This window comes from Bombus vosnesenskii, unplaced genomic scaffold (assembly GCF_011952255.1).
Source record: "Bombus vosnesenskii isolate JDL3184/JDL3185 unplaced genomic scaffold, Bvos_JDL3184-5_v1.1 scf7180000013285, whole genome shotgun sequence".
NCBI lineage: Eukaryota > Metazoa > Arthropoda > Insecta > Hymenoptera > Apidae > Bombus > Bombus vosnesenskii.
In genome coordinates, this window is record NW_022882938.1 from 3,363,451 (window position 1) to 3,380,464 (window position 17,014).

The 17,014-nt window shown below is 36.5% G+C and overlaps 4 protein-coding genes across 4 annotated transcripts; 2 read left to right on the forward strand and 2 right to left on the reverse strand.

Moving 5' to 3' along the window:
- Positions 1 to 977: 977 nt before the first annotated feature.
- Positions 978 to 10,985, forward strand: LOC117232293 (fasciculation and elongation protein zeta-2). The gene is made up of 9 exons (XM_033491604.1): positions 978 to 1,299; positions 2,906 to 3,158; positions 8,901 to 9,023; positions 9,201 to 9,357; positions 9,425 to 9,533; positions 9,616 to 9,878; positions 9,957 to 10,032; positions 10,097 to 10,162; positions 10,239 to 10,985. Exons 1-9 carry the CDS (start codon positions 1,194 to 1,196, stop codon positions 10,253 to 10,255), a joined length of 1,170 nt encoding a protein of 389 aa, XP_033347495.1. The 5' UTR covers positions 978 to 1,193; the 3' UTR covers positions 10,256 to 10,985.
- Positions 10,986 to 11,260: 275 nt separating this feature from the next.
- On the forward strand, positions 11,261 to 12,213 carry LOC117232296. Its single transcript, XM_033491608.1, has 2 exons — positions 11,261 to 11,491; positions 11,659 to 12,213. The coding sequence occupies exons 1-2, from the start codon at positions 11,468 to 11,470 to the stop codon at positions 12,034 to 12,036; spliced, it is 402 nt and encodes a 133-aa protein (XP_033347499.1). The 5' UTR covers positions 11,261 to 11,467; the 3' UTR covers positions 12,037 to 12,213.
- Positions 12,039 to 13,700, reverse strand: LOC117232295 (arginase, hepatic). Its single transcript, XM_033491606.1, has 7 exons — positions 13,558 to 13,700; positions 13,416 to 13,488; positions 13,126 to 13,331; positions 12,891 to 13,054; positions 12,693 to 12,808; positions 12,503 to 12,625; positions 12,039 to 12,440 (listed from the first exon to the last, which is right to left on the reverse strand). Exons 1-7 carry the CDS (start codon positions 13,654 to 13,656, stop codon positions 12,205 to 12,207), a joined length of 1,017 nt encoding a protein of 338 aa, XP_033347497.1. The 5' UTR covers positions 13,657 to 13,700; the 3' UTR covers positions 12,039 to 12,204.
- A 150-nt stretch (positions 13,701 to 13,850) lies between these two features.
- On the reverse strand, positions 13,851 to 16,962 carry LOC117232291 (probable fumarate hydratase, mitochondrial). Its single transcript, XM_033491603.1, is given in 8 exon segments — positions 13,851 to 14,205; positions 14,282 to 14,671; positions 14,743 to 14,912; positions 14,915 to 15,007; positions 15,082 to 15,364; positions 15,436 to 15,636; positions 15,722 to 15,856; positions 16,660 to 16,962. Coding segments are annotated over 8 exon segments (1,527 nt in total). The 5' UTR covers positions 16,786 to 16,962; the 3' UTR covers positions 13,851 to 14,076.
- Between the last annotated feature and the right edge of the window lie 52 nt (positions 16,963 to 17,014).

A 17,014-nucleotide genomic window follows, 5' to 3' on the forward strand; every position in this document is an offset into this window, starting at 1 on the left:
TGTGCATTAGTAAGGCCACGCTACGTTATCGCCAACATCATGATGAATTATTTTTTGTTCGAAAATGAACGAGGTGTGGTTATGAAAAGAACTAGACATTCATCGTGGTTCTTTTCCAATGAATTCGATGTGTAATGGCGATATAAGTCATTATACGGTTTGTTTACGGTTCTGCAAAACGAAAAATCTTTAATTGCATATTTAGACACTTTAATGTGATATTTGTGCCCTTTGTTCTACATACGAAATATTCTATTTCATAGAGCGATCCGGATTAACAATTTTAATATATTTAAGTACTGAAACATGTCGTGCGATTCTTATTACATTTAAATTAAATCCTTGACTAAATACAGGATAGAGCTGACGTCATACGGAACTTCACATCTCACATTCTGTAATACCGACTTCGAAAAATTCGGAGTGTTTCCTACGCCCTCTGTAATTCGTTACGGCACTGATAAGTATAGGGACTTATCTAGGAAAATGATTATTTCTATCTATGTTTCATCTCCATTTGTAGTTACATGTTGCCTATTTGATATTAAAAACTATTTGTACTCTTAAAGTGCATTCATAGAGTCTCATGGAAAACAATTACAATCTACATTTTCGAATCGCATGTGATATTATCGATTAGGTATAAAATACAGATAACTACTATACTTGTATGTAATCGGTAACGTTGGGAGTAACATGAAAATGTTAAGAGAAATCCTATATGGTTTTATTATCCGCTGTATTATTTATACATCTCCTATACGATTTTATTTCGACAATTTGAATATATGTGTACCTGAAATTCAATTATTAAAAGTTTTTGTCTAACAAAATATATTTACTAATTTCACAGGGTACTTGGTTTCTGGCATACGTTACTGTCGATGCTTTGTGTCACCGGCGCGCTCAGCCAGCGGTTGTCATGGCGACTGGCAATCATCTTCCCCCACTATTTTCGAGCAAGCTCCCTCTGCGTCAGTCGTTCGCGAAGCCTTGCAGGCGGCGGATAGTGCGCAGTTCGCCAATTGGTTGTAGTGTCTATTGGTCTTTTTCTTTTCTACCCCTCTGTAAGAAAAAATCATAAAAAACAACGAGGAAAACGGTGCGCCTCGGAGGCGCTGCCGCAAGTGTACGGTGCCGAATTTCATCACGGTGATTGACTTCGCTGCCGGTTCTTCTCCACACGGTCAATAATGAGGGACATGGCGGGCAAGATCGCCGAGTTGAAGTTCGAGGCACCCCTCGCACGTTTCGAGGAGGAAGACACGGCCAGCTTGAAAAATATGAATCTACTGACAGGTGCGAGGGAACACGCGTGCCGACTTTCCTTTTGCTCTTTCCTGCCCGATTTGTGACGCATCTTACCGTGTCGGACTCTTGTTAACCTCGTTGTGGATCAAAGTTTATCGCGATGTTTTCGAATCGGAATTGTCTCTGTTACGAATGCGTTTCGTCAATTAGCAAAATTCTGATCTTAACGGTCGTTCGCGAAACTGAGAGTCAGTATATATAGAGCTCCGATAATCCTTACTCCTTCTCTATTTTTATGACAATCGATTTCGATTACTCGGAAAGTGGGTGACGATTGTTCGCTTATGAATAGACTGCGGGCATTATTTATGCATCTACGGGAAATTTAAATGTATAAGAATGCGCGCAATATAGAAGAATATAAGAACGCGTTTAAAGAGTAAAACGAATCCGTACAGTTAGTTTCCATTTCTTTGGTTCAGTCTACTAAATTATAAATTTGCATAAACAACATCCGTAGTCTGGTTACGAAACAAGAATGATTTACGAGTAGGGAAACGCGTGGTTTTCTTGCTGTCCTGGGATGTTCTCCTTTACTTTGACTAAAAAAGGCGTTCCAGTACAACGCCAGTGCGGCACTATAAGCGGAAATTTCGAAACCAAAAGAGTTTCTCGGTAGCGGGAACAGGTTTCGTGTGTCTCTCTGCATTAAGCGTGTAAAACGTGCGTGCACGCGTGGTCACGCTCATTTTGCGGACGTGCAAATTAAATGACGAGGGTGGCTTAGTATAGGCAGCGGTGAAGAAGCGACCTTCGGGCGACAAACGCGTAACAAAAGGCTACGTCATGCGTACAATTGGTGTCTAATATCCTTCATATACGCTTTAACTCTCGTATCACTTTTCACGACATCGTAGAACACACATCGTTGGAAATCTGGCCTGGAAACGCCTCCGGGGCTAGAGAAACGCAAATATATGTTTTACGGTGTTCATAGAAAAATCACGGATATTTAATCCTAAAAACATTCGATCCGCTATGCGTCACTGACGTCTACGCGAAAGTACGATCCATCGCGTTTATGTAACTGATAATACACCCGTAGCAAATGTAAATTAACACTCCCACCGGCTATCAGTGGGTGTCTTTACTCTGAAGAATCAATTTCTTTTTCATTCGTTTTACGAGTCTAAGATTTCTAGTATCTAATTATATGCCAATGATATTTTTAAAATTTCAGTTTCAAATTAGCAAACAAGACATATTGATTTATGTAATTACGTATATGTATACAGCGTTTGTAGCAGTATACAATATCCAATTACACAGTAGCATGCAAATGTCAGAAAGCTTTTAGAAGTTGTTCGTGTAATTATTTTAGTGACAGGGAAATGTTAATAGCCTCTCCCTAGCGAGTCCTTTGTGACACTGCCCTCTACATATTATGTATGGGAACAATAAGCCATTCCGGGGTATATGATTTATTGCGTCTCACGCTATCGAAACTTATCGATGTTTATTTTACTCTGAATTGGATTAAGAACGATGACTGATAAACTGACGTGTCACTGTGCACTAAAAGTAGGACAAAGATAGAAGAAAATAATAGATAATATAAATACTGATGATGGTCTCTCTTGTTTGTCATATTTAGAGCAATTGCTGGACACGAGTTTAAACACGAGCTACGGAGAGAATTGTAACGCGAACGAGCCAGCGACTACGCACGAAAATGGTACCGATATACTGCAAGAGGGGACATTCAGCCCCTTCAGCGGCAGTCTCGAGGATCTCGTTAACACCTTCGACGAGAAGATAACATCCTGCTTTCGCGATTACGGCACGAACGTCGAGTCCCTGGCACCCGTGCAAGTACGCACGCAGGAAGAAATTATGAACGAGTGCCAGTAAGTTTCTGGAGCGTCAATCGTTTTTTTTTTTTTTTCGTTTTCTTTCTTTCTCTCGAATAACCTATCGCCATGGCGTACGCAAATATAAATTTACAAACTATACAGTTTATTGTAATAATCTTGTTTGTCGAATGTAGGTATTACGTAGAAGTTGGTCAGAGTATTTAAATGGCAACCAGTTTACGAACGGTAGCTGCAAAAGGAAAAAGCTTCCTTGATAAGTCAATTAGTACGAGACATGAGATAATCTACTGGTGAATGGAAGATACAGCAGTTCACTTCGTTTCCTTCCTTTCCTTTTATGCATTATCATCGAACGACCTCTTTTTAACGGATCGTCGACAACAAAAAAGAAATTATAAAGCGCGCAAGTGAAAATTACGTTAGTACGTGCGCGATTGAGAAGTTTCTATTACCCTTGGGTCACGCGATATCTCCGGTACAGTTATACCGGTTTATACGGCCATGTTCGATGATTAAAAAAGTAAAGCTGCTGACGCTGCGTGGCGGCTCCCCTGGTAAATGAATACCCCGAAGATCGTCGGAGTTATCGCATTCAAATTGTCGCGTTTACCTTGAGATATCTATTACGCCTTGCAGCTCTGCGATCCTCGTTATAAAGTAATGATAGTTGCGCCACACTTCTTGTCGAACGGAAGTAATCGTTTACGGTCATCACCGTTACGATATTATATCCCGTGTGAATAATAATTACCGGTCCCATGCTTCGGTATTTCAATGACATCATTCAAGATGCCTACCTATCCCGTTTAATGTAACTTTTTGCAACAGTTTATAGATGGTATAAACGAGGTGCAAATGTTATACCATTACGGTTCTGTTGGTTGTTCCGTCGAGTAATATCTCATATTCCGTTTAAGTAATCTCGTGTTAACGCTTTCTTCGACTCTCGTTAAGACGCGTAAACAGTTTCACTCGATGACTCTGGCTAAACCGATATCGCTTGAACTTGCGTTACTCCTATGGTTTCATTAGGAAGCGTTACAGCTACTTGCACTAAACCGCCAGATTGATACGGTTCATCGGGTATTATACTCTTGTTTTTGTCGACGGTACATGAATCGATCCCATTGATTTTTTTCTTCCAAGTAAAAAGCGAATGGGTTATGATTCGTACACGAGCTTGATTTACGGACGCCCACTGTGAGTTAAAATTGGAACAAAAAGTGGAGCAAAGTAATTGTATATATGTTGCTGATGGTAATTCGAGGCGTTCGAATTCGTTTAAACGAGACGCCAGCTTTTCGTTACATGTCTGATCCTGAAGATCACGGTATCGATTTTACAAGAAAAGTGTGCCGCCATGAGTACTCTCTACGTGACGTTTGCGGCGCGCGTTCTGCAGCTTTCTCTCCGCGGAGTGGACAGACCGCGTAACAAGAAAGTAACTTACCTTCTAATTAGACTATCGTCGCGCGCTGTGCACCGGCACATCGATGCTTGATCGGCCGGTTCCTTCTCGATTTCTAAATTCCACGTAACAAAAGGCGTGCTCTCGTTATTTCTTCTATAACATTTTCTCGGTTTCATCCTCGCGAATCTTTTTTTCTCGGCCATAGTGCATTACGTAACGACGCGCTTCCTCTTTCGGTATATTCCGATAGGAGTTGCTGATCAGACAAATACGTGGTTTCTCCGATAAACCAACGTTTGGAAGACGAGCCACATAGACCATATAACTTTTACTTTTAATATACCCGTTTTTGCTTATTAAGCACGAATTTAATAACTTATTTAACTGCTTGCACGGTATTTCTATTCCCGAATACTTGATATATTTCATTATGCGCGGTACTGACGCAATTAAGGACGAAAATAGCTCGTCCTTTGTGTATTAATTAAGGCAACAGACGTAGAAGAAGAGTTCCAGGAAAAGTCGAGCATCGTGAAAGCTAATTAAAAATAGTTGAAATTCCTGACCGGAGAGACGCGTAAAAGGTTCCAGAGACTCCGGAAGTATATTCTCCGTGAAAAATCGACGCTGTTATCCTCGGTGCAGGTGTCCGACCGAATATATCCAACCACGTAACCACTCGGTGCAGGTGAAGTTCAACGAAGCGCAAAATTGTATCTTCTTCGCTGTAGAGTGTAGAGTAACACGGCGAGGCTCTTAAACTCGTTTCAACTCCGGTTGTGCATAAATTTCTTTGAAGTCCTGCCTTTCTCCAAATTCGTCTAGACGTCCTGCTGCCTTTCATCGCTCTGATGCGGTCGTAGAAGAAAAGAAAATAAACTTATAAAAAAGGCGTCGGTGTAGGGCGCGTAGTCTTTAGGGGCCGGAGCTGTTATATCAAAGGAAAACCACTTTGAGATTGTAACGGAAAGAATTAACTCTCACCCACTAGGGGAGGTCCAAGTGACCCACGCATAGTTCTCTTCGCCTTGTATACTCGTATACCTGCGTATTATGTACCTGCTGCTTAGGCAGGCGCCTACCTAAAATTTTCTTCTTTTATTCCGTTGCTATAGAACTCTAAGGGCGGAGCTGTAGGGGAAATAAATTCCATTCTTTCACGTTGCTTACGTCTACTTTGCTTCAACCATAGTACGTTTATTACAAAGATCCTCTGTACTGGGTAAAGTTTTTTATGGCACCATAGTGGGATCTTTCGACGTCGTAAACCGCTATACGTACATGTAATGAAATTATCCAAGTCGGGAAGCTTAATCGAAGCTTTAATTAAGGATCGTCCGAGTAGATCTTCTTCGAGAAGCATCAGATCGACTGGTACCCTGGTATTTCACTTTGGTGGAAACTAAGGTCCATCTGAAGTCAATTTCCCGAATTTCAACAAGCGCAAACGCGAGTACGGTTTTAGATCGAGCATCGACGTATCGAAAGTTGAAGCGTCAGCGAGAAGTCGAGAGGTCAGTGGCCGAGGTTTGCAGAGATCGGACACGTGCACTCGCACGTGTCTCATTCGGCATCGGCGCCGCTTTCATATGCATGCACCAAGCCGGAAAGAATAAACGCATCCGTGCGTGCGTATCCGGTCTATTGTTCGTAATCCAATTTGCCACGAGACAAAGTTCGTCGCTCAGGAATGAGCGTTGTTCGATGGATGAAACGCGTCTCTCCTCTTTAGAGAGCCAAGGTCGTGGCTCCAATGGGTGCGCTCGCCTTTGAACGCGAAACGCGGTAGCCTTCTCTTTTCACCTCCGAAAGACTTTCTCGCCCCCCGGCACGTAACTTCCTTTCCTTTTTTTCATGGCCCCCTTTTCAGGCCACGGGTCGTACGTTCTCTTTGCCAGCACTTTGCGCGTAGTCCTCCTTTTATCCTTTTCCAAACAGTTCGCCGTCAAAATCCATAGAATCGCCGATTAGGTGTTCGTGGAATAAAACAAATCTTCGGACAAGTACGCGTTGCAATTTTTCTGGAACGTGCGGTTCAATGGAGTACTTGTACGTTTCGTAGGAAGCTATTTACTGTCGATTAAATAATGGTCATGAGTATAAAAATGGTCGAAGGGAACTCGTGACGAGGGAAGCGAGAAACGTAAAGTAATACGAAAATTCGGGTGCCGGTGGAGGAACGTGTCAGTAACGCGATCAGCGAGAAATCGTGCATCGATCGAATCGCGAAGGGGTGCCCCATGAAAATTTGATCTCTGTGTTTTGTTCGGTCGTTCGTATCGAGCCACCCCTCCGGGTGGACAAACGTCAATAAAGCAGCGCTTGCGCTGTATCAGCTAACCGCGGTGCGATGTTCCTACGAGCGGCGTTTTCTTTCGTGTCCCCTTTCCTTGCTTCTCAATTTATTTATTTATGTCGATGAAGAGCGCACGGGAAGAGGCACGCCGATAATATCGTAGAAATATGTAGCGAAAGTGCTTCGGCTCTTTTGCATTGTAACACGTTTTCTATTGTCTGAAAAAAATAAAAGAAAGAAGATACTGGCAGGATTGCGAGGGATAACGAAACGTTCGTCGTAGATTTTGTTCGCGTCTTACCCGCATCCTGCGCTATTTTATCTGGCTCACTGTGAACTAAGTAAAATAGATTGGATCGTGGCAATTTGTTAGGATAACGAATCGTCGAAAAGCTGCTGTTTTTGCTCGTAAGCTGGTCGTGTTACGCAACGGATAGCGTACGAAGACTGTACAAGCCCCGTCATGGATCATTGAACCGAAGAATGAATTAATAAGCAAGGGGATACACTCGCCTTCCCTAGAATTCAATTTCACTGCGTTTTTCTCGTTCCAGTTAATGGGGAAAAATGTACAGGTCGTTTCAAAAGGGACGTCCATCCCCTTGGACGGGCGTTACTTTCTTCCATGTATTTTCATTCAATTTTAATACATCTTTTAGTATCGTTGTTTATCTTTGAATTATTGCACGCGCCGATTCCAATGAGATATAGAAATTTTAACGAATACGAAAGAACCGTTTCTGCTTCGATAACTCATTCGTCGGCAGATCTGGTCGGGTTGTTTAGGCGTTTGTCCCGAATGATGCGACTAACATGCGCGCAGGATGAAGTCACTGCCTTAATGCACTTAACATTAATGAGAAACTCGAGTGGGTCGAATTGACCTCCATTTGTTAATCCAACACCATCGACCGGGCCGCCGTATGTTGCCTCTATTCTCCTTTTATTTCTGAGAACCGCTCGAGCGTTACCGTACGGCAACTGGCTAAATGAGGAGAATAATAAGACCGAGACAAACGAAGTTAATTTGATCGATACGAATAATTACAAGAAAAAATTTGAAGGTTGCCAGCGAACCGTGAAACTGCTGCTGCACTGCTAATTGAGTCTAATCGATTCGTTCGAGTTTAGTTTGGTTCACTCGATTATCCGGTAATCGTAGTGGGAACAAACTTAATTAAACCAACGAATAGAAAATAAATAAGAATAAAAAGACAGAAGAATGAGGACAGAATCGTCTTGCAGATCGTATATCGTATTATCTAATCGAGATTGTTTACAAATCGGAAGTATGAGAAAGGCTGGTTGATAGGATCTCGTTCACGGCTACCGAGTCTATGCGAAAATTCATTTCCCTAGAATGGATGCATTGTTGTCGAAATGAGTTAGACTTTGTTTGCAAGGGATAGAACGACTTATCTGTACGTGTGTACACGACCCGGGAACCGCCTACGGGGAACTAGTGATTCACACGGTATCCCAGAAAACAGAGACTTCGTTTGAACATCTGTCTCCGTCGTCGAATCTTATCGCGTCTTTCGACAAGCATTTAAAACGATAACGCGTCTCCGAGGATGATGCACAGGATGTGTAGGCCTCAATGAAATTTAGATTACGATGTTCACACGATTGTTCTCCGTTCGACAGAGTTCGCTGAGACAATTCGTTCGCGATACGTTGCCGTTACTTGGCTAGTTTAAAGATAGAACAGTTGGTAGCTAGAAATGTGGCACTTTCTTAAACATCCTTGCCCCGAATTTTAATGTACACCATCTTTTAGCAAACGTGCCTTTCTGAAGTCACGTAAGATTATACTTCGCTGTTGATCCCGAGTAATCGTTAAGACTCAGGATGTAAAAATAGCAGTCGCTTGGTCGATTGATGGTTTTGAAACAACGGCAGACGACAATTCAGCGGGAGGATATGAGTCAACTGGTGTCGTGCCTGCGTAATTGAAATTAATAATACGCCTAATGAAATTTAATGTGTCTGGAAGAAAAAAAATTTGCTCGTTATCTCGTCATCTAACGGGGGATTCTCAACTTAATGCTTTTCCTTTTTCTTGTAGAATGTGGTGGACGATTACCGGTACGTTTGGTAACATATTACCAATCGATTGGAGCAAATCGTACGCTAGAAAAATGCACATGCCCGCGCTTAATTTGAACGAGGCTCCGGTTTCACACGAAAGGTAAGCTGTAGTTCCTACAGCAGCGTTCTAAGCAGCTTCTGTACTTTGTTTGCTGCTTTTCTTTCCGCAAGAATACATAGTTGATAACGATAGAAGGGACATCTCTTAATGTGTTTGAAAATATACAAAGCGCGATCGACGTTTGCAAATTAGACGCTTTCATTTTGTTTGCTATAGACCTGAACTAGAGGATTTAAGTAGCGAAGATGAGGCTGTCGCAACTGATTTGGACATGCATGCTTTGATCTTGTCCAGTAGCACCGATACTCACAGCCCAGAGGAACCGCTTAAGACTGCGGAAGAGGTACTCCGTGAAATAGACGATATAATGCAGGTAAATATACAATTTCTTCAAGAGATAAATTCACAGGGAAAGAGGGAAAAACATCTGTTTTGCGTAGGAAAGTCCGTCGATGGAAAGATCACCGGATTCCGATGGGTCTTTATTGGATAGCGACGAGGCACTGGAGAGGAGCAGAGAAGTTCTGGGCTCTCCGCTGCACGAGAAAAGTATATTTTCATAAGCAGATACGAACCAATAAACAGCATCAGAATGGGCTTCATAATCTTGAATCATGATCGTTTGTTCTAGAGCTAAAACAACTTACCTCCAGCCAACTGACTGAGTTACTCGGGGAGATGGAATCCTTGGTGGGAGCTCTGAGCGAAACTCTCATCGCGGAACTTGCATTGCGCGACGAGCTCGAATATGAGAAAGAATTAAAGAATCAATTTATCTCGTTGTTGTTAGCAGTACAAAATCGACGAAGACAGCATCATGTCACGAGAAAGAGAAATCAAATGCAAAATGGTACTAGTCCTTTACCACAACATAGATCGCTTCAAGAATCTAAGGTAATTGGCGGTTGTTTCAGAACGTCGAATTCGTAGGTATAAATTTGAAATATTTCATTTGAATAACGTTGCTTACAGTATTTAACTACCGTAATTCCGTATCATATGGACAGTGGCCCACCAGACAATCAGGCATTACAAGTTCTCATTAAAAGTGAGTATCACTGAATAATTATGCGAATATATTAAACGCTTAACTCTGGTATTTTATTTTGCAGTATTAAAAGCAATTAGCGAAGACAGTCCAACTGTACCTACTTTACTAACAGATTATATACTCAAAGGTAAGTAAAGAAATCTTGAGTTTTTTCAAATAAATGTGTAAATTGAATGTCTAAAAAAAATCATTCTTATTTTCAGTATTGTGTCCTACTTAGTGAGCGTACCATAAATTCCTCACGGAAATCGATAAAAATCAGAAAGAAAGATATTAATTATTAACGAATACAATTTGCTCTCTTCTTGCCAATACGCTTTCAGCCGTTGTTGTGCCGCATATTCTTGCGTTAAGGCAGGTGATTTTGCTTCTAAATTGTGTCTGGAACTACACACTGTATCGACTTTAGATTCATAGATAGAATCCGTGACACTCACATCTAGTCTTACTTTATATATTATCACGTGTATATTATTTTACATAAGATATATTTCTAATAATCTATGTATGCGCTCTATAAAATACCTCTTAATCGTGTACGACTTATAAAATCTTCATTTTTGTATACGTCATCATGAATTTCGTGACAATTCAGTTTTTTGTAATTTTTTGTACATAAAGATCTTATCGAAATGTGTGAACAAATTTTACTATATTACCGAAAATATTTATATTTATGTAGAAAAATATACCAATTAACTTGTAGATTACAACATATAAACTTATGAATTTAGTATATATTGTTGTAATGCTCATGTACCTAGAATTATCTAGTAACGTATCGCGCAAAAATAAAAACATCTTGTTGCTGGAACAACCTTATGAATCTACACTTGAAATCTGTTTAATAATTACATACAAGATGCCATTGAACACTTTGTGTACGGCAACACAGTTGTTTTACACACATTGCAGATATTGTGTTTGTTGAAATAAAGAAATAAATTGAACAATCTTACTATTGAAAAGTGTTATTTTTATTCATAAGAAGGCAAGTTTTCTTCTGTATAATTCATATTCCTTTTTATTAGTTAAATAGTTTTGATCTTTTTTATCAATTTTCATTTGTATTTTAATGAATTAAAAATTGTGAAGTATTGTAACCATAATTCGATCACGTGACGAAAAGATGTTCTATTATTATCTTATATTTATTATGCAATATATATATATATATGTACAGCTTATATACTGTATATATATATTTAGGATTTATTAATAACATATAATAGGATTTAATTTCATTATCAGCAGTGTCTGTTTCGTTATTGTATATTGTACTTATATATTGTAATACCAATTTATACTTATCGATAATGGAATAATGTAAGTAAAAACATAATTGAATGTTGAACACGAGACAGTTACGGTGTTTGTAAGGTTACTTCAAACGTATCTGTAGGAAAATACTTCCTTACAAATTGATTAAAAGATGATGATTACAAGACAATTAAAGGTATGTATTTAATACATGTGATAAATCAGTATTGTGATTACTTACATACGTTATTATTTAAGAGATTTGCTTGTTATTTCTTTGCATAAAACCTAACCTACAAATTGTATAAAATAAAAGAAACAATTTGTAAATACAATAAAACTTTTTTTCCATTTTATATCTAGATACCTCCACTTAAAAATTTATCAACAGTAGCCTTTTTTGGAAGTATTATTGTTACAGCTACAGGACTTATTGTACGATATGATTTAGAAAACAAAATTCGAAAAACAACAACTTATAAAAAGGCATTGAAATTATTTTATGATCATAAGGAAACCATTAAACATTTAGGAGAACCTATAAAGGAAGGAAGAATGACGCTTCCAGAGTATAAATCTGGTAATATTAAGAAATTCGGTATTAATGTAAAGGGGGCTAACACTACAGGAAAACTATATTTTGAATATCAAGTTCAACCGGATGAAAGTACTGAAATAAAGAAGGTAGAAATTAAATTTAATGATATTGCTGATAAGATATTTGTGATTCATAAAAATTAGTGTATATAATAATGAAATATATTGTATTCTTTTGTTTCTCCCTTATATTTTTGTGGTATTGTTTAAAAGTATACAAAAGTTTGTTATTATATAAGCTTCAAAGGAGGATTGACATGGCAACTTGATTATCTTTAATGTTATAATATCATCAATAAAGATGATTATAATTTATCTAAATGTCTGTAATGGCATATCTGTAACACCCTTTGGAACTTTAAGACCTCTTCTGGTATAACCAAATCCAGCTTGAATTATGTGTATAGCAGCTTCAACAGTTAATTGAATATCATGTTGATTACCAATGAAAGGATTTACTTCTACAAGATCCACTGCATTTAGTCTTTTAGTTCTGTATAATATTTCCATTAAGTGAACAGCTTCTCTGAGTGACAATCCACCACGTACTAAAACAAATAAACTGTAAGAATTAGAATAAAAATTATCTAGGCAAAAGCAGATAATTTACCAGGAGTTCCTGTACATGGTGCTTCTAATGGGTCTAAGGAATCAATATCAAAACTAACATGTAATGATTTTGATTCATTAGGATCTATTTTATTTAGTGCCATGTAAACAACATCATGAATACCTGGACAAAGATATCATTTAATAATTGATTTGTTAATGTTTTGGTCAGCTTAAGTATATAATATTACCATATCTTTCAACATCTTCCATACCAAAAGCAGTAATACCAAATTTTTCGATAACTAATCTTTCATAACGATCAACAGATCTTAATCCAATATAAGCTACATTTCTAATTGATAACCTGTAAATAATTATAACATATTTAATATATTATTTTATCTATTTCGTTTTGATAATATTATTGTAATATAATTACAAATTACATTGGCTGTTGCCAATCCATTCCTGGCAGATGTGGCCAGTAATCAGCTAATTCAGAAGTTAATAATGCTACAGGCATTCCATGAACATTTCCACTTTCGCTAGTTTTATTTGTATTTAGATCTGCATGAGCATCAACCCATATAACAGCTACATTTTCTTTTTCCTGTAATGGTATAAAGTATAATATACAATGTGGAAAGAAAAAGCTGTAATTTTTAAAGAAGTAAATTATACCTTAACATGACCATCTATAGTTCCAATTCCTACACTATGATCACCACCAATAGTCAATACTCGTCGATCATCTTTCAAAATTTCTTGAACTTTCTCAGATAAATAACTTGTACAGCCAGCAACATCACCCAAGTGTGACATGTTATTTACTCCATCTACATTTTTTGCTTTATATGAAATATCACCATAATCTTTCACATCTAACCCTTTTTTAATGTAAGGAGTTACAAAAATTAGATTTTTAGTTTTTAAAACTGTTTGAAATCAGTGAAATATATAATAATAATTACCTAATGATTTTAATTCTCGCACTAATCCAGCTGTTCTAATTGCCTCTGGACCATGTGCTACACCTTCCTTATGCTATATTTATAATTGCTGTATATTATTACTTTATACATTATGTTACTATATTACCATGTACTATAATACCTGTCCTTTATCAAATGGCACCCCAATTATTCCAACTTTGCCATAATTGCGATTTCCAAGTCTGGTAATAACACTTTGTATTTTCTTTAATATATTCATTTTGTATATATGCTGTTTTAATGTAGAATTTAATAAGCTAAAGTAACTGTTTATTGACCTATGCCCTCAGACTGTTGTAATACATATCTGTTGTAATATAGATAACACATGAGATTTACAGTACAAATTATAACATAGTTGTGCAAGAACAGAACTTAAAAAAAACTTAAAAAGTATATTAAATTGAGGATTACTACTTGTCGTAATATTTCGCATTTATTATGTGTAACATTTCTTACAAATGATTTATTATATAAATTATTATTAGATATGTATAATTAATACGCACTAAAAATATTTTTAGTATTTGATAATAATAATAATACTTATATCACAATTTACAACACGTAAACAAAAAATTTATTCAATAGCTAACAATTAAAAAATTGTTATTCTTAACTTCTTTCTGTGTGCTAAAATTTATTTGGGACCAATCATATTTTCCGGCTTCACCCATTGATCAAATTGTTCTGCAGTTATGCCATTCTTCAATGCTGATTCTTTTAACGTGAGATTTTCTGCATGGGCTTGCTTGGCAATTTTAGCAGCCTGAAAAATATAACTTTTATATTATATTTGAAGACTGTAATAAACCAGTCTTCTTTTAATTAAAAAATTGTAATACCTTATCATAACCAATATGTGGATTTAAAGCAGTAACAAGCATTAAACTTTCGTTCAAAAGTTTACTGATACGATCTACATTCGGTTTAATACCGACGACGCAGTTCTTTGTAAATGAGGCACAGGCATCACCTAATAGTCTTGCAGATCTTAATGTATTTGCAACTATCATAGGTTTAAATACATTAAGCTCAAAATGGCCATTACTTCCACCAATAGATACAGCAACTTGATTACCCATGACTTGGCAACAAACCATAGTCATTGCTTCGCATTGTGTTGGATTAACTTTACCAGGCATAATAGAACTTCCTGGCTCATTTTCAGGAAGAGATAATTCCCCCAGACCGCAACGAGGTCCACTTCCCAAAAATCGAATATCATTAGCTATCTAAATAGAAATTTTATATAACGTAAAATAACAAATATAGATTTTTTTAATCGAATATTCTTTAAACATACCTTCATAAGCGAAACTGCTACTGTATTCAGCGCACCATGCACTTCTACCATAGTATCTTTAGTCGCTAAAGCTTCAAATTTATTAGGAGGTGATGTTACAAATGGTAATCCAGTAATTTCTGCAATCTTTGCTGCTGATTTTTCCGCAAAACCTTTTGGTGCATTTACCCTGTTCCTACTGCAGTACCACCAAGTGCTAACTCATATAATCTTGGAAGAGTATCTTTTACCCTTTTAATGCCATTACAAACTTGTGCTGCATAACCTGTATTACAATTATTTGCTTTTATAAAAATAGTTTAATACATATATTTTAATCCTGAATATTTTAACCCCAACCTGAAAATTCTTGTCCTAGTGTTAAGGGCACAGCATCTTGAGTATGAGTTCTACCAATTTTTATAATATCTTTCCATGCATTAGCCTTTTCTTCTAATGCTTCATGTAATTTTTCCAAACCAGGAAGTAATACCCTGTTAATTTCCAAAGCAACTGCTATATGCATAGCAGTAGGAAATGTATCATTGCTACTTTGAGATTTATTTACATGATCATTTGGATGGACAGGATCCTTTGATCCAAGTTTACCACCAAGTAATTCAATTGCACGATTTGAAATTACCTAAATAGAATAAATAAACTAGTTACAAGTCTATCCAATTATACTTAAATTACTTAATAATGTGTCAATACCTCATTGGTGTTCATATTGCTTTGCGTACCAGAACCTGTTTGCCAAATTACCAGTGGAAAATGATCTTTATAAAGGTCTCCACATATAACATCATCTGCAGCTTTACTAATAGCATCTGCTATTTTTGCATCCATTCCATATTCTTTATTTACAAGTGCAGCAGCTTTCTTTAATATACCCATTGCGACAATAACCCCATACTAAAGAAATATTCAAAATATAAACTAAGAATGTTATATGCATTAAAACTTCCTTTTTCTATAATAAATAATTAGATTTCCTTACAGGCATTCGTTCAAAACTATCACCAATTGGAAAGTTCATTTTTGACCGCATTGTTTGTGCTCCATAATATTTGTCAGCAGGAACCTTTAGTTCACCAAAAGTATCCCTTTCAATTCGAAATTCACCACTGGACTCCTGAAATTACAACATTAAAAATTTATTATAATACTAATGATGAAATTTGTTTATAAAAATAATTTATGCTCATATACCATATTGAGAAGGTAAATTATATAATAGAACTGAATGAATATAGCTTCAAAATGAGTACTATAGCAGTTTGAACAGAGGAAATTGAAGGTCAGTCAGATGAAACCATGTATGTGATAATAGATATGTACTCAGATAGGTTTTTATGCTTGTACAATATCAAATTAAAAAAAAGGGAACACAACACAAAAGAATTATATACATAATTATGTAATATAAAAATGAAATATATAAATATAGTATCTTCCATTATATAAACATAAGGATTTAATATGTCACGTTTAATTAATATTTTCTATAAAATAAAAAATTTGTATCATACCATCTTGTTTCATAAAATTCATTCCACAATCTCTATTTTCATTGAAAAAGTTCCTGTTTTCGTTTTCGTTTAGAGATGATTAATTCGATTAAATGTCAAACGTGTTCAATTGTTATATTACAAATGACATCGTAACATCTCAAAAATATGCTAAAAAAATTGTTTATGACAAGGCAGTACATTTTTTGTTTATAATATTCTGAAAAATTATTTCAAGAACTAGTTCTTTAATGATTATGTAAAAATAATGCACGAACTAATTTAAAGATTTTAGACGAGAATAGTAGAAAAGAGTAAATTGCGAGAAAGAATAAATAAAATAATTTAGCTATAAATTTAAGAAAGCGTTATTGAGAAATGATACATTTTTAAGTCATAAGATCTATTTTATATGACATAGTAGTACCTTTTTATTGCCTTTAGAAACTACCGATGTATACAATGACAGCCTTAATGTTAAAAAAGCCGATGATTTCTTTAATTCCAATAATCCATGATTGATAAGTGAACATTTCAATAAACTTAATGTCATTTTAATAATTTTTAACGTCTAGTTTTTTTCAACAATCGTTCCAGAAGTTAAAAAGGATCGAAAAAATAAGTAAAAATGACTGAAAACGACACAAGAGCAGAAGCTCTGATAGAAGTGTGCACTAACGAGTAGCTTGAAAACTAAGCACAAAATATGTTATAGTTAGATAGATTCTACGTGAGCTGAGTGAAGATATCAATTTTATTGCAGTTGCAAACATACAGTCAAG

Bases quoted from the DNA above. Each gene is read 5' to 3' on its own strand.
- LOC117232295 (XM_033491606.1), bottom strand. From the start codon at position 13,656: ATGAATATATTAAAGAAAATACAAAGTGTTATTACCAGACTTGGAAAT. The intron at 13,489-13,557 runs GTATTATAGTAC...TTATAAATATAG, and splicing joins TGCCATTTGATAAAGGACAG to CATAAGGAAGGTGTAGCACA. The intron at 13,332-13,415 runs GTAATTATTATT...ACATTAAAAAAG, and splicing joins GCGAGAATTAAAATCATTAG to GGTTAGATGTGAAAGATTAT.
- LOC117232296 (XM_033491608.1), top strand. From the start codon at position 11,468: ATGATGATTACAAGACAATTAAAG. The intron at 11,492-11,658 runs GTATGTATTTAA...TTTTATATCTAG, and splicing joins TGATTACAAGACAATTAAAG to ATACCTCCACTTAAAAATTT.
- LOC117232293 (XM_033491604.1), top strand. From the start codon at position 1,194: ATGAGGGACATGGCGGGCAAGATCGCCGAGTTGAAGTTCGAGGCACCC. The intron at 9,534-9,615 runs GTATATTTTCAT...CGTTTGTTCTAG, and splicing joins CTCTCCGCTGCACGAGAAAA to AGCTAAAACAACTTACCTCC. The intron at 10,033-10,096 runs GTGAGTATCACT...TTTATTTTGCAG, and splicing joins ATTACAAGTTCTCATTAAAA to TATTAAAAGCAATTAGCGAA.